General features: G+C 36.2%; 1 protein-coding gene across 1 annotated transcript in view; it reads right to left on the reverse strand.

The window, feature by feature from the left end:
- LOC139123142 (stress-activated protein kinase JNK-like) overlaps positions 1-14,363 on the reverse strand; it is a 35,007-nt gene extending 20,644 nt beyond the window's left edge. The window contains exons 1-2 of the mRNA XM_070689169.1: positions 14,142-14,363; positions 11,381-11,476 (exon numbers count right to left, since the gene is read on the reverse strand). Coding sequence (XP_070545270.1) covers positions 11,381-11,470 — 90 coding nt within the window. The 5' untranslated portion in view covers positions 11,471-11,476; positions 14,142-14,363. The remainder of the gene's footprint in view (positions 1-11,380; positions 11,477-14,141) is intronic.
- Between the last annotated feature and the right edge of the window lie 3,281 nt (positions 14,364-17,644).

The raw sequence follows: 17,644 nt of genomic DNA on the forward strand, positions 1-17,644 counted from the left end.
GTAAAACCAATCTTATGGTATATGAATGCATATTAAATTTACCAATACTAGTAACAAGTCACTTGCTTCTAATACTAGACTCACAGCTCAAACTGAGCTCAGTTTAAACACATTTTTATCTTTAGAAATTACTCACTGACATAGCAGTGTGTTACATGTACTATCTAATGTCAAAAGTGCTACTTGGGCAATCCATAGATCGTCAAGAAACTCTTGGGGTACATCGGCTATCACACATTTACTCAATATCACAAAGACATTTACCATGTAACTGATACCCATCAAACTGTACAATCTCAAAATAAAGTATTAGGAAATGACATATTTATGCAGTGACTCTCACCTACAGCTACTGCTATGTTATCTATCTCATACACTTTCATGTATCTTGATCTGATTTGAGAAACCAATGATAGATATCACTTGTCACTGACTCATGGACCTGGTATTTTAACATCACCTTGTTTTCTGTACACAACTGATAAGTCAGTCAGTTAAGCTGTCACTTCTGATGATTTTTTTTTCATTTATTTTTGTTTCCTATGTCAATTGCACGTTCTTGTTCTAGCTGCCAAAACATGTTATAACACCTGCAACTTTATAGCTGTCAGCACAGTGTCTATAGATGTAAAAGGCACAGGTTATTGTTTACATTTGAATTCTAGTCCGGGTCAGAATTTACTTGTAAACAATAACAATGCAGTTCACAAATGTACAGGCTGAGCTGAGTTGACAAGCTGAATACTACTACATCATCTAAACAAGAAACTGTAGTTGATATTAAATACTAATAAACAAATCATCAAAATTTACGGTCACTGGCCCTTTAATATATGCTAAGATACATCTAGTGCACGATAATGGGTATTTTCATTTTGTTCTCTGTTGTGAGTCCCTGCAGAGTTCATTAGTTTACAGCTGAAGGTTATTTTGTTGACAAGATCATTGGACAGAGGAAGTGATGAACAATGATAAATTGGTTGACAAAGACTTGAAATGAGGCATAAATGATGTAAGTCTACCTCAGTGTTTGGTAAATGTCTATGGATGAATATTACAATGAAATAATGAATTTAAATATTATAATAAGTCAAGACATCAGCAAGAATTCCTGGTGAACATACAATATTTATAGGACCTCTTTTCAAAATATAGATCTGAAGTATGTTACTCTATCCATTTCATCTATCTCTTCAGCTCTTGAATTCATATTCCTTGAAATTCTGTGAGAATTGCTTGCAATAACATCATGCAAAGAGAGTATTTATCAAGGAGCAGTGCAATTTCTTCTTGAGAAAGTTTTTATTATTTCTGAAAATTTGCAAGAATGTACCACAAGGCGAGGATAGCAAGGCAAGTTTTGAAAAAATGGTATCTTCATTACATTGACAATCATTTCATTTAATTTAGCAAGATTAAATTACAATGTGAAATTTAATTCACTTCATAATGATCTTTTTCACCATAAAACTTTAGATATGTCCATGTACATTGTACTGTACCAAGGGTTTTGGCTTGTCAATTCTGCCATGCTTGAGTGATTTTCAATGCTTTTCACCTCTGCAGAATGATCACTATTCTTGATATTTTTCTTCATCTTTGCAAACACTTATTATTTTACAAGGTATGTGAAGTTCACAGAAAAACCAATCACTCCAAATGATCAGATCATCAAGTCCAGAGATATATACTGATTAGACTTTGACATAAAGTAACATTTTCAGTGGCAGATCTGTCCTCTGTTAGATAATGGTTCACTGATCATAGGTTAAAACGTAGGTGGAATTGAGAAAAACCAACATTAGCTGTCCTTGTGGGTAAATGCTGATCTTTAAGTCCATGCGGGTTTAACACACAAAAAAAGATAAACAAAGCATATATACATGATTTGAATACTAATGATATTACTGACATTATGTTCCCCCCATAAATGAATTTACTATCAGATCAAAAAGAAATGATCTGACGCTGATATTGTGAATTCGACCTGTTTCATCTGAACTAGACCTTGTACCATATTTTACTTCTATTATCCATAAAAATATCTATTTTATAGCGTTCCTCAGCTTATCACAAGCAAAAGCTAGTCTTTTCCAGCTTTCCACTGTCACCCCATGCTTTTCAATCCCAAAGTGTAATTGTATGAATTTCTACAATACACTTAGGAAAACATAAAATATGATAAAGACTTAACTATTGTGATTTTTGCAGAGTCTTCCCACTGAAAAAGTAAACTTATATACTGATGATGTGATGTTCAAGTAATATCTTCAGTCTGAATATACCGGTACAATGTAGGCACTCTTTTGTTACCCATCTGTACCCAACACCAGCCCACTGGTACCCATCTATACCAAACACCTATCCACTAGAACCCATCTGTACCCAACACCTACCGACTGGTACCCATCTGTACCCAACAACTGCCTATAGGGAACCTCAATTATAACATTGTAATTTGTGACAAGTGGCTGGTAAAAATGATTTCTTATTTGACAACAATGCTGAAGATGACATGGAACTCTAACCACACTTGGCATCACTGCTGACAAAGTATGGATTACATATTTGTATGGCTAGGAAAGCGGTTGTCACCATTATTCAGTTATTGTTCAGTGTAAAATTAGAACAGAAATAAACCTGATCTCCTGACATCAAAATGATATTATCTGATAAAATTTTGGCATCTCAAATATATGATCAAATTAAATGTAAGTACCATATTTCATGTGAGATACTAAAAATAATTCCATTTATTACCACATGTAAGACCTCTAGACAAGGAACTGTGCAAGAAAAATTTCAAACTTTTGCAGAACTAAAGTTGGACCTTACATGTACCTCCCATGATCTATGGCAAAAGAACACAAAAAACAATACTTAGTCTCACTGTGATTTGAAAAACTCGAACTTCTCAACCTGTATAACTCTTCAACCATATCAGATTTAAAAGCAGGTTTTTAACCCACAAAATAAGTTTATCAGAAGGGCTACACTTGCCCAAGGTCTATGGACATATAAATATCACAACAAAATAAACTGAAGGAATAAACTTTAGCAGACTGTTGCAATAGTGGTAGGCTGTTGTGTACATCGTGGAGTGAACAAGCTTGGCCAGCCAGTAACTGCTGCCAAGAAAAACCAAGCGACCAGTACTGGTGGGGGGTAGGGGGTGTCAGTCTAGGGGAGGGCTACCCCTCTGTGTTTTGTGCAATGTATTCATTTTTTAATAAAAACAAAAAATATTTTCACAACAAGAAAATATGCAAATTTCTTATGCAAATTGGACACTCCTCTGTTTTTCTGGGCTGTGGAGAATATTGAAAAGGCAAAAAAGATGGTTTTAATCTGTGGATACGATCTAGAGGATGTTTAAAATGCATGTCAAAGATGTTACCACAATAATATTGTTACATTACCATAGACACTGTTCATGATGTCATATAAAACACCAATTTTAATCTGTCTTTAACTCAGAAGTTTAAAGGAACAAAGTTGGCCATTTTTCATTAATTGTGTTTGATACCAGATACTACTTATATTGTTTGACATGTTGAAAGATACTGAATGAATGGGTGACCATGCATATATTTGACCCCGGTTTTAGATATGATAAATGAAACCATCGCGAGAATGAATTAACGGTCATGACCATTTATTCTTTCTCGCAATGGTTCCATTTAATTTGACTTAAACCGGGTCAAATATATGCATGGTCACTCATTCATTCAGTATCTTTCAACATGTCAAACAATATAAGTAGTATCTGGTATCAAACAAAATTCATGAAACATGGCCAACTTTGTCCCGTAGATATCAGCACAATAATTTCCTTCAAGTTCAAAGATGTCTGAATTGAATGGCCTGTGTGAAGTTCAAAGTCTGTTGAAATCTAAGATACAGCCATTGCAAGAAGCTCTTGACGATAAGATAAAACATGGAAATTTTAGTATTTTTATCCCTATCAGTAGCTTTATTTTCACCATCTAAAATCCTACTGAGAATCATGATCACAATATTGTTAATCATAGATTCATAAGAAACGGTAGCTCCTCCAAAACACTGCTGAGGGTAATGAGAAGAAACTGTGTAGCAAGTAAGATACTGCAATTCAGAAAGATAAGAGCAGAATTTATTGAAGCCAATTATTTTTAATTCACATCCTCTTGAGTTCACTAACCACCCACGCTTGAATACAAACTTTTTCCAAACTTGTAATACAAACTTTAATTTATGGTAGAGCGTAAGACAACTCACACATATATCTTTTGTCTCTCACACCCACGCTGTGTGGTTTATCTTGTTTGCACTCACCCTGGCCATTGCTACTTGTATTATCCTGAATCATGGACACTTTACAGATAAAGTGTTGCCCTCAGTCTGAACGATATAGACAGTCACTGAGTTATCAAACCTAACAGACACTCCACAATTTGCCCTCATTTCTTGCAGATTTACTCACCAACCCTTGTTGTAGTAAAGGCTTTACCGTGACAACATAGCTCAATATATCAAAATTATGATTTATAAATCCTTCATCAACTGTTAGTAGAAAGCATGGCACTGTATTGCCTTCCCCGTGGATGGAGTAATTGCTGTCTACAAAGTAAACATCGTACAGATAAAGTAAAAGGCATTTAGCGTATCTATAAACTGCAAATCTTGTTTGCCTTTTTACTAGCTGTCTGTGATATTCTGTTCTTTGTCTTCTCAAAATAAACATATCTTAAATTCCTCTTATCCCTTGTAGAACCAATTTTCAAACAAGTCATTGACAATGACATAGTCCCCACTTGTAATAGGAGTATTAGTCTTGAGGGGGCAGGGAAATGAGGTCATTAAGAAGTATCACTAAAGTGTATATGTTCAGATCTATGGACACATAGGTCTATGTCATTGTTCCCAATTTGAAACAAGAGGCATGTCTAAGTTATGGTTCTAAATCGGGAAAAAAGATCAAACCTCTAGCTGTATTGGCCAGCCAAGAAATACATATGTGCATAATAAATGAGGTACAAGATGTGACATCTTAAGGTCTATTATCCTATCAAAATTGAAGCGTAAAGAACTTGTGATTACTGAGTTATGCATATATATGCATATTCAAGGTCTAAGGTCATCAAGGTCACGTGACATTTTGAAAAAAAACATTGTATTGCTAATTAATCCATATATGCCAAAATTCAGACCTCTAGCTCTATTGGCTTGCCCACAATTATATATGGGCATAATTAACGAGGTAAAGCATGTGTTGTCATAAGGTCTCCCATCCTACTAAATATAAAGGACATAGCACTTGTGGTTACTTATTTATTGACATAATCGTGTATTTTAGGTTAAAGGTTATCGAGGTCACATGACATTTTGTCAAAAAATTTCTATCCTATAGTCTATCCCTATATACTAAAAATCATACATTTACCTCTATTGGCTTGTTCAAAATTAGATATGCACATAATGAATCAGGTACAATATGTGGCGTCATAAGGTGTCCATCATACCAAATATGAAGGGTGTAGCACTTGGGTTCCTGAGTTATGGACAAATATGTATATTTGGGGTCAAAGGTCACCGAGGTCACGTGACATTTTGTCAAAAAAATTGTATTGCTAAGTTATCCCTACATACCAAAAATCAGACCTCTAGCTCTATTGGCTCGCTCAAAATTAGATATGCACATAATTAATGAGGAACAATATGTGGCGTCATAAGGTGTCCCATCATACCATATATGAAGGGTGTAGCACTTGTGGTTACTGAGTTATGGACAAATATGTATATTTGAGGTCAAAGGTCACCAAGGTCACGTGACATTTTGTCAAAAAAAATGTATTGCTAAGTTATGCCTATATACCAAAAATCAGACCTCTAGCTCTATTCGCTCACTCAAAATTAGATATGTGCATAATTAATGAGGTACAATATGTGGCGTCATAAGTTGTCCCATCATACCATATATGAAGGGTGTAGCACTTGTGGTTACTGAGTTTTGGACAAATATGTATATTTGAGGTCAAAGGTCATTGAGGTCACATTACATTTTTTCAAAATAATTGTATTGCTAAGTTATCCCTATATACCAAAAATCAGACCTCTAGCTCTTTTCGCTCGCTCAAAATAACATATGCACATAATTAAAGAGGTACAATATGTGGCGTCATAAGGTGTCCCATCATACCAAATATGAAGAGTGTAGCACTTGTGGTTACTGAGTTATGCACAAATATGTATATTTGAGGTCAAAGGTCATTGAGATCACTTGACATTTTGTCAAAAAAATTGTATTGCTAAGTTATCCCTACATACCAAAAATCAGACCTCTGGCTCTATTGGCTCACTCAAAATTAGATATGCACATAATTAATGAGGTACAATATGTGGTGTCATAAGGTGTCCCATCATACCAAATATGAAGGGTGTAGCATTAGTGATAACTGAGTTATGGACAAATATGTATATTTGAGGTTAAAGGTCACCAAGGTCACGTGACATTTTGTCAAAAAATTGTATTGCTAAGTTATCCATATATACCAAAAATCAGACCTCTAGCTCTATTGGCTCGCTCAAAATTAGATATGCACATAATTAATGAGGTACAATATGTGGCGTCATAGGGTGTCCCATCATACCATATATGAAAGGTTTACCACTTGTGGTTACTGAGTTATGGACAAATATGTATATTCGAGGTCAAAGGTCACCAAGGTCACATGACATTTTGTCAAAGTGTCTGAGATATCTGCGTGAACGGATGGACTCACGGACTGACATGACCCAATCTATGAGCCCCCTGGACTTTATCTGTGGGGACTAAAAACTGTGTCACTGCATCCTTTTTGCAATATGAATACGATGAGAAACTAAATTTTTATTTATCTTGGCCTTATACATGGGAGCCTATGTACTGCCTTATACATGGGAGTCTATGGACTGCCTTATACATGGGAGTCTATGGACTTACTTATACATGGGAGTCTATGGACTGCCTTATACATGGGAGTCTATGGACTGCCTTATACATGGGAGTCTATGGTCTGCCTTATACATGGGAGTCTATGGACTGCCTTATACATAGGAGTCTATGGTCTGCTTTATACATGGGAGTCTATGGTCTGCCTTATACATGGGAGTCTATGGTGGTGAAAACTAAAAAGTCCTCTACCACGGCCAAATTTGATCGCATTGTGAAACAAATCGACGTGCATCTGCATGAGGTATGGTACTATCCTTGTACCAAGTTTGAACGAAATCGCTCCAGGCGTCTCTGAGATATCTGCGTGAACGGACGGACGCACGCACGGACGCACGCACGGACGGACGCACGGACGGACGCACGGACATGACCAAACCTATAAGTCCCCCCCCGGACGGTGTCCGTGGGGACTAATTATCTGTGGCTGAATCCTGTTCAATTCATAAACAGTGAGTATTAATTAAGTCTCGTCTCAAACTCTGAAAGTACAAGAAAAATATACAAAGAAAACTGGTCACTCTACAAAAACGACCCACACATTTTGTGACAGGAACAGAATGACCGTTATCAAAATGCCTGACCTTATCAAGACATAACGTATTAACGCAATCGACATTTCAACAAGAGAATGAATTTTCTGCCATGAAGTACATTTGGGGTTCAAACGAATTAAAAATAAAAAGGATATCTATGAATGTCTATTGTTAATGTCTGCACACACTGGAGGGATTGTGGTCTTCTTCACTGGAGGGACTGTAGTCTACTGCCCAATTCCTAATCTTGAAATCAACGTCTATCGTCCTGCAGTAACATGTTACTGTGCATGGATGTTGGTATGTCCTGTACTGGTTTTCAAACACCCACACAAAGTATGCAATGAAGGTATCACACACAAACCTCCTCCATACATAGAGCACAGTGTACATGTATGTATGTCTTTCAAGAATGTGATCAGAAAGTTACCCATGTTCTAAAATTACTTTCCTGCAGATGGACAATAAACAGTCATCAAAGACTGGCAATTTCAATTTTTGTTTTCTTTGCCTAGCATCGAACATCAGTAGTGCTGACCTCATTTTAAAAGCAACATAACAAGATCAACATTTTGTATCATGATTACATGTGTGCAAATGTCAATGATGCCTTTATGTACCGGATACATATAATCAGTACATCCTGAATCAATCAAAACAGCAGTTTTTTTAAATCTGACCTTTCTTGTCACTTGCTTTGGATGACTATACTCATTCACACAGGAATAAAGCATAGGACATGGGAAGTACAAATGCTAACAACCACTGCACCTAGTGAGATGATTTATAACTTCATTTCAAAAAACTACAATAATGGCATTCTTCTGTTATAAAGTATTAGAGTACACACTCTATATAATGAACAATGCCTTGAAGTAAAGTGGGAGCAATATCTTGCCCCTTTCCATTGCTGCTCAAGTTGATGGGTCACGACCTATATGTAACGGTCATAGGTCATCCCAGTACAAGGTAAATCTTTATCAGTTGGTATTCTGACTGCAGGTTTCCTGGTAAATCACGCACACACACACATTCATTATTGTGAAGTTGTTTAATTCAACAATTGAATAGACGAACTCAGTGATTCATGTCAAACAGTTATCTGTAGATTTTTAGTCCACACAGTGACGGTACACAATGAGTCAAACCTTATACAGGAAACTCTTCGTATCACAACAAACTCTATATCACTGAGTTCAAAGTCTGACATATCACAACAAACCCTATATGTACTGAGTTCAATATGTCAGATATACAAAACAAAAAGTACAGTATTTACTGTAAAGTGATAATGGCTGCAACTTTTCCATTATTTTTGTTATTATAAAACATGTACTGCTATAGAGTACTTCTTTCTTTTCCCAAGAAGTTCTAAATGCCAAGTTTCAGCCTTGCCAAGACAATGCATTGTGTACAATGTCCAATGTTACTGTTGACAAATGAATTGAAGTGGCGACTATAATTCATTTGTAAACAATAACATTGGCAATTACACCCCCCCCCACCCCACCCCCACTCCAACACACACAGTGTTGTCAAGTTTACACGAAACCAAGTTTACATGAAACTAGGCATTTCAACATGACTTGGGGATCAACAACCATATTTTACAAATAAACTAAAAATGCTAGAAAACACAACAAAGATACAATTAATGGCTATTTTAATTACAAACAGTTCTTTTGAGACACAATGTTCAGCATGTTCAGAGAACATACGCCAGTGTTCATGCATGAAATACACTATAATGGTTAGTAAGAGATTTATTGTTGTAACAATATGTAGGTTGAAAGTAATGACCTTCTCCAAGGCTTTAGAAAGAGTTAATCACTTTGTACTGACTCATTGCTTCACCTTCATTGACAGACTCTGTATTCTTAAGAGGCAACACACTTTGGTACATTACAGTGTCTTCATTCTATATGTCAAAGTTACATGTAAATACAAATTGAATGTCATCATAGGTAATATGTTTTCCTTTGGAAACTAGAGATACTCTTTGACTTGTATCTGTGACTTTGTATCAAAGCTGGAAAGAATTTAAATGTTACATACACTCTGTGTACATCTCTGTGTACATCTCTGTAAAGGTAGCAAACTGTTTTACCAAATGATTTTCTACATTTTATTGAGGACATAAAGGATGCCAATAGATTAAAATCATTTGTTAAACATTCCAATGGGCAATGAGCAATATCTAACAAAATAAACATCCACAGAGACAGGCACCTATGAAGGACTCCACATCCACTGATACACAGCCCTATGGTGGACTCCACATCCACTGATACAGACACTCCACATCCACTGATACAGACCCCTATGGTGGACTCAACATCCACTGATACAAACCTCTATGATGGACTTCACGTCCACTGATACAGACCCCTAGGGTGGACTCAACATCCACTGATACAAATCCCTATGATGGACTCCACATTCACTGATACAGACCCCTATGGTGGACTCTGCATCCACTGATACAAACCTCTATGATGGACTTCACGTCCACTGATACAGACCCCTAGGGTGGACTCAACATCCACTGATACAAATCCCTATGATGGACTCCACATTCACTGATACAGACCCCTATGGTGGACTCTGCATCCACTGATACAAACATCTATGATGGACTTCACGTCCACTGATACAGACCCCTAGGGTGGACTCAACATCCACTGATACAGACCCCTATGGTGGACTCCACATTCACTGATACAGACCCCTACAATTTGATGAAACTCTATATACATTAGTGAAGCAAGTCATTCTAGTAGTATAGTGTAAAACTTTTTGATGGTGTTCCTTTCTTGATGTTACAGTCAGAATTGCTGAAAAATGTTTAACCCTTATTCTTTTGTAGATGACATCTCATCCCAAGTTTTATGACATAGCATTGTTGATAACATAATACTGTTGTAAAACAATTCAAAAGGCCTCCATTAAAAATGGTCAAATTATTTCATTTCTAAAAATAACTTTAATCTATAAAGATACATTTATGAAGACTTGAAACACCATTCTCTTGTCTAAAACTACTCATGCTAACATGATTATGATAAAAATATGCTAAAAACTTATTGTTGAAGATCAAAAAAGGGTTTTCAATTACAAAATAACAAATATGCAAATGAAACATGAAAGAAAATGAAGTAAAATGTATTATCTACTCAAAAAATACACGTAACAAATTAGAAAAATAAAGCAATAACTGAACACACATGAAGATTTCCCTTCATCTAAATTAACTGTTGAAAATATCTAAAAATATTTTACAAGAATCAGTAATAGGGCTGGCTATTAAAACCTGTTTGCACACATGTTATCATTCCAACGTGAACACAGATACACTGGATGCATACATGGAATGGCTTGACATCAACATGTCATCACAAACATGAAGTATTCTGAACGTCTGCATTTTCATACCTTAAATTTTATATAGAATATCCTCGAAACCGTGACCTCTGACCTCTTACTTGTATACACAGTAACACACTCATTGCAGTGCATAAAGTGATACATATTCAGCCATGTGTAGACAGTATCTTGCCTATGTCATGGCAACAGTGAAACTATTAAAACAGTGATACTGTATAAGGTCCTATCATTGTGGTGGTCAAATTTTCACTGTAACATATCACATAGAAATTCATTGTCTTGCTCTCTATATCTTCTGGTATATCGACTTATAGTCAAATATTTCCATCCACTTTATATTTCATGTCAATGACATTAGTACAAGGCTGGTACATACTGTAAAACAGCATGAAATAACATAGATTTCAAAGAAACTCTTTGCAGCCACAATGTGGATTGTGGCAGGAAAACACTGCTGTACTGAAAGGAAGGTGTATGAGTGAACACTTACCAACTTGACAGCATGGGTTGACCACTGTGAGAATGCCAGGTGAAAGTTCAAAGGTCGACACTCTAGACCAGTTGGGAAATAACGAAGCATACAGATCTGTAATAGAATACATGGCATACTTGAATGATCATGTTAGATACGTCAATTTAGCATGCCATGAGGTCAGCTAAAATGAAACTGATGATATCTAAAGCAAGGAAGATGATTTCCATGTCAAGCAGAAAATGTATACCCTGATCATATGTCTGGTGTAATAGTTGAACATGCATGGACAAACCATGGTTCTCATATTGTGTGACTAGAGATGCAGACCCCTATGAGGGATTAAAATGCAGCTGGGTCATCTCAGTCTGCTAAGGTAATCAACACCATGTCATTTCTTTAAAATGCAACAGTTACTAGCTAATCCCTCTGTGGGGCCCAAATATTCTTAAGACATAAAGAATGATTGCCGAGTAATAAAAGTCAATTGTCTGTTTCATTGACAAAATACTACCTCTAAAAATATTCAACAAAAATTAAAATACCATTCAGCACACAACTTGCATATTACAATGTATCAGAGTTTCAACATGACCATGTCTGCTTCACTAATCATGCTCTTCAAAGAAACATAGTCAAACTAAAATTAAATGACTGTAAAACAACTACTAGCAAATAACAATGGTTTACAGATAGAACACACACACACACACACACACACACACACACTAGCTGCAAAATTGTAGCGCTACAGTGAGGCGGTCGGTGATTTTTGGTTTTTGCCACTTCGCTCACCAGTAGCGCTACAATGCCGATGGCCCTGGGGAGTATAAAATAAGCGCATCCCACTGGACTAGGCGTGTTGATGTGAAATGCTACATATTTACTGCATTTGGTCGTACCGATTTATCACTACTGAAGACTAAACACTATACTGCACTAAACTTGTCGTTTATGGGGTTCGGAATTTGTTCAAACACGTCGATCGCGTTCAAAAAAAACATTGAACATGGGGCATCCTTGTTTCTGGGAGCCACCATTACCGGAAGTTGGTAATGGCTACTCCCAGAAATGTATTCGGGAAGCGATCGACGTGTTTGAACAAATTCCAAACCCCATAAACGACAAGGTTAGTATTGTATAGTGTTCAGTCTTCAGTGGTGATAAATCGGTACGACCAAATGCAGTAAATATGTACCATTTCACACCCACACGCCTAGTCCAGTGGGATGCGCTTATTTTATACTCCCCAGGGCCATCGGCATTGTAGCGCTACTGGTGAGCGAAGTCGCTAAAACAAAATCACCGACCGCTTCACCGTAGCGCTACAATTTTGCAGCTACACACACATACATACACACACACTGACATCTACAGGGTTCTCAGCAATGAGGGTATTGAGAGGGGTGGTACAGTACCAGTATAGCTACATGTATAGGTATTGTTCAGCATTGTCTTTGAAGACAAGACAAGACTCCATCAGATGCAGAGGTGGGGGTTCCTTTGGGTATGATCAGATTCATCTGCAGTGATATCGTTTGACACTCAGAGCACTCTTACTGAGTTAGCTTATATTAGTATACTACTTGAGTAAATTATTCAAAAATCAAGAAGAATTATCCATTGTCATGAAGCTACTCATCACATCATGTTTTAACCAGACAGGAATTGGAATGCTGAACACAATCACGGTGGGATATGTAGAACACCCAAGACTCTATACACCATATGACGTTTTGTAAAGACAAACTTCGCATTTAAAACATCACATATCTGATATTTGAAGTTATCCTTGTAAGTTTGTATTGGTTTGCGCATAGATATACTGAATGCAACAGACTACTGCAATCTAAACCATGCATGACCTTTATCTACAGAACGGGGTCATCAACCTAAATAAATTACATTTTCTTTTGTCACTAGTCTCATCCTAGTTTTTTTTGAAATTCTTCATCTTTTGTCACATCTCATTCACACAACACGAGAATCTTAATACCTTGCAACGAGTTGCAGTAATTCAACGAGCAAAAGGTGTACTGTACACCCTACAACCATTTAAAATTTGGTTACTATAGAGCATATTGTCTTCAGTAATTATAATATCGTGGGTCAAATATGAAAGTTATTTTTCCCTTCTGAGTTGCCATTCACTGCATTAGGATCACTATTCAATGTTCGTGGTGCTATAGGTAATTATGTACCCGGCCAATGTTAATGTTAGCATATTTGACAACCGGAAGGAGAATACATCTACGTACGCCTTCACTGAATCAGATTCGATTTCTCGGTCGAGAATGTTCAGCTGCCCGTCTCGAAACAGTCGTGAACCTACCTCATTCACTGGACACTACGATGTTGGTAGAATTGGTAAACACATGAGATACACAATTCCTAACAGAATCTAAGCGATAAAATCCCAGGATGCCGTACAGTACAGGATGGTTAGTGGCGGAATCTTACATTTAGCACACACTAGATCGCATCCTCAACAAAACAATTAGCGTACGTTATAAATAATTTCGCAAACGATTTCCGCCGCTGGTTTTTGCCAGTCAAACCATAGACTTCCTCTTGAACTTTGAGATGCTATAACAACATCGTTTGATTCATAACTGCTCTTTGCTTACTAAGCAGAATTTCGAAATATAAATTTCAGTTTCTGTATCATCGGCATGACTCAATATATAGATGATCTCATACTCTCAGAAAGCAAAGCTGGCAGGCCAGCCCCCGAAACCTCTACATACATTCTGAAAGAAAACCATGTAATGTAACTCACCTGCAATAATCAACCACTAAACACTCCTGGAAACCCTCAAGTAATATTCCGGTTAATTCTAACCTTCCATTTACTTTGACAAACATATATTCTTCCGGCAAATTTCTCTGCGAGGAGTAATGAAAACCAGATGACGATATTTTGACAAATACGCTGATAGTAAGTTATCATCCAGGAATACCCTGATCGGCTGATGACGTTTTGTGACCCCCTGCGTAGTGCACAAAAACATCACTTTGAAAGTGTGTATCATTCACAAAAATCTGCCACTGGAGGCGCTAGCCAATAGTTCCCACTCAAAAAGCGTGACGTGGGAAACTTTAAGCGGTCAACCTACGAGACGAGTGCACAGTGCACTCTAGCCGAATCATTGGGGAAAGTAGCGTTATGCAGTCTGATGCCGCTGCCTTTGTCATAAAACTGTCATTTTCTTTTTGGTAGCAGTGAGTTTTATCAGTGAGTAAACATCTGCTAAAATATATATATATATATATATATATATATATATATATATATATATATATATATATATATATATATATATATATATATATATATATATATATATATATATATATATATATTATATATATATATTTATATATTTATATATATAAGGTAAAAAATGATAACAAGTAGAACACAGGGCTTACTCAGAGTTTCACGCTACATGTACTCTCTGTAGCGATCATCAGACGAATGGTTTAACTTATCTTATCTTCGAATGTTTCCGTTGCTTTGTTTCTGTTGTTCCGCGCGTGGTTTTGCGTGTTCTGACTCCGTTATGCGTGTTTCCACATAACGCGCTAAATGGTTCTATTCCTAGAGGAGGAGGGGCATGGTAGTTGGATAGGAGGTATCCGTTCTCATGGCGACACTTCGAGATGAGCTCCGATCGCTTGTTTAGAAGGTTAGGCTTCTCATCATCGATGATGGACAGTTTCTCTTTCAGGCAAAGGTTACATCTCTTTTGTTGCATTAGAGTAAGCTGCAGCATGGCACAAAACAGACCAGCTGGTTGAGTGGTACATATTTTTGTTCTTCAGATTCCATATGTGTTTGGAAAGTTCTGTACTGGTTTTGCACTTTTCGTTGGTGAACGGGTGTAGGTGGTTGTAGAAGCGGGTTTTGAACGGGTTTTTGGCTGATGTAATTTTTGCTGTTACCGACATTTGTCGATACCTTGGCATTGTAAATAATATTCTTAGTTTGGCATTCACCTCCGAGCGGGCATGTATTTCTGGCCCGACAGTTACACTCAGTTACACTGGTGTATATATATATATATATATATATATATATATATATATATATATATATATATATATATATATATATATATATATATATATATATATATATATATATATATATATACCACGAAGACATCTGTAACATATATTGTATATATATATATATATATATATATATATATATATATATATATATATATATACATGTGTGTTACTGTAGTTTTGAATAGTTCATTAACCTCTTACTCAGATTGAAAAACTACCTCTAATACTTTACTTCTTCCCCAAATAGCAGCACATTATACAACTTTATGAATGTAATTGAGCTTTGTTATTTTGTTTTACCGCACTCCCTCAGTGTGTTGTTGAGCTGTTAATTAAAGTGATTAAAATGTGAAGTGCGTGAGTGTGAGTTTGGACAGTTTGAGTCTGTTCATCAGTTCTCGGTCCAATGAGGGACCATGATCAGTTCACGTGTATCTTAATTTTTAATACATCTCTTATTGTAGCATCAATATTTTGGCTGATTCAGGGGCAGGTTTCAACTTGTAGTCATTCTTTGACTTTATTTAGTTGGTAGCAGAAACTGTAGACACGAGAAGGTAAAAATCAGTGTTGCTAGCATGACAATCAAATGTATTCATTTCAACATGTGATTGTTTGATGTAATCTTCATAGATACTTGAATATATAGTTGTCCTTCCTAGGCTGGTAAAATTCCATTAAAGTGAATTAATGATCAACTATTACTCAGATGTTGTATGTAATTGTTGAATGGAATCATAAAACATGCTTTCATCAAGTTGAGACAAAGTAGAACTGAAAAATCCATACCAATTTTAACTACAAATGATTTCCGCTGAGTCAGTGTAAAGATGTCATCATACCCTCTTGTCCATTTTCAGAAAATCAATAGTTCATTACATAAAAGGGTGAGTGAATTGGCCATCTCAACCAGACACATCCGTAAATGACGTCATTTTCTACCAATGGCATAGGAGATGTTATTTAGAAATAAATAAATACAAAGTAAAAATTTAGTTTGAAACTGATGCCAAAAAACATTTCTTGACATTGATTTAACAATCAATATGCCATCATATGGAAGATTTTTCCAAAGCATGATGTGAACTCATTAAAGTGTACATGAACCAGTCTGTTACAATTGATATTGTCATTTTGAAATTACCATTGATATTCTCATTTTGAAATTATTATGTATGTTCCAAGACTAGGGCCATTTTTCAACCACTTTGCATTATTTGGTGTAGGTACTAGGTGTATATTCCTGCCTTAGTAAAATGAAACATTGTGATTCAACTCTTACTTTAAAGTTGTTTTTTTTTGACAGTTCTGCTTAACTCTTTCTGAATTCTTCATTTCTAAATTATATTTGTCAATCAAAGATTGCAGGTTACATTTTATTGATTTGCTAGCCTAGACCCTATACTTCACTTTCGGCCTTCGTCCACACTCACTTTGGGTGAAGGCCAAAAATCTCTGAAGGCAAAAATACTTCATCTAGGGATAAGACTATTGATTTGCTGGAGTTGAAAATTGAATCTTGTTTGTAACTCACTCGAGGAAATGAGGATTTACTTCATTGGTTGTGCAACCCTAGTTATAAACATTTACTCCAAATATTGACCCAATGCTTAGTAACAGTTTTTTAGTTAAAAAGTCTGGAGAATATTTTCAGGTTATTTACCGTTATTCTATTGCATTGAAGGTTTTCTTTAAGTATTAGGACATTTCCTGTGTTATTGACCCACATTTAGGATTTTTTCCTTAAAAAGTGACCCATTTGGTCACCTAGCATACCCATACAACTTGATAAGAGACTCCAGCTGTTTCTGATATTTTTACTCACTGCAATTCTTCTTCCAGTCAGATATCTAGGTCCCACAAAGGGTCTGCCAGTTATAGGAATTCATGTTATTGATATCTCCAATTTGTGTTGAGGGACACCTGTACCTTACTATATACTGATGTTCTCAATTCATAATGTACATTTGTTTTGCTGTGACCATTTGAGGGCGCTGTCACATTTAGTTGCAGTATAGTCGATATCAGGTGAGTTCACTGTAGTGCAGGTGGTGTCTGTCTTGGTCAGTTTCTTTGTTGGTATTCATCTATGATTGAGGAATTTTTTACTGGCATTATCATTCTGAATTGAACCAATGGTCATTTTCCTCTGAGTATCTACTTCCACGGATTAAACCTGGATTTTTCTTCAATATCTGGGCATTG

This window comes from Ptychodera flava, chromosome 22 (assembly GCF_041260155.1).
Source record: "Ptychodera flava strain L36383 chromosome 22, AS_Pfla_20210202, whole genome shotgun sequence".
In the NCBI taxonomy this organism is placed as follows: domain Eukaryota; kingdom Metazoa; phylum Hemichordata; class Enteropneusta; family Ptychoderidae; genus Ptychodera; species Ptychodera flava.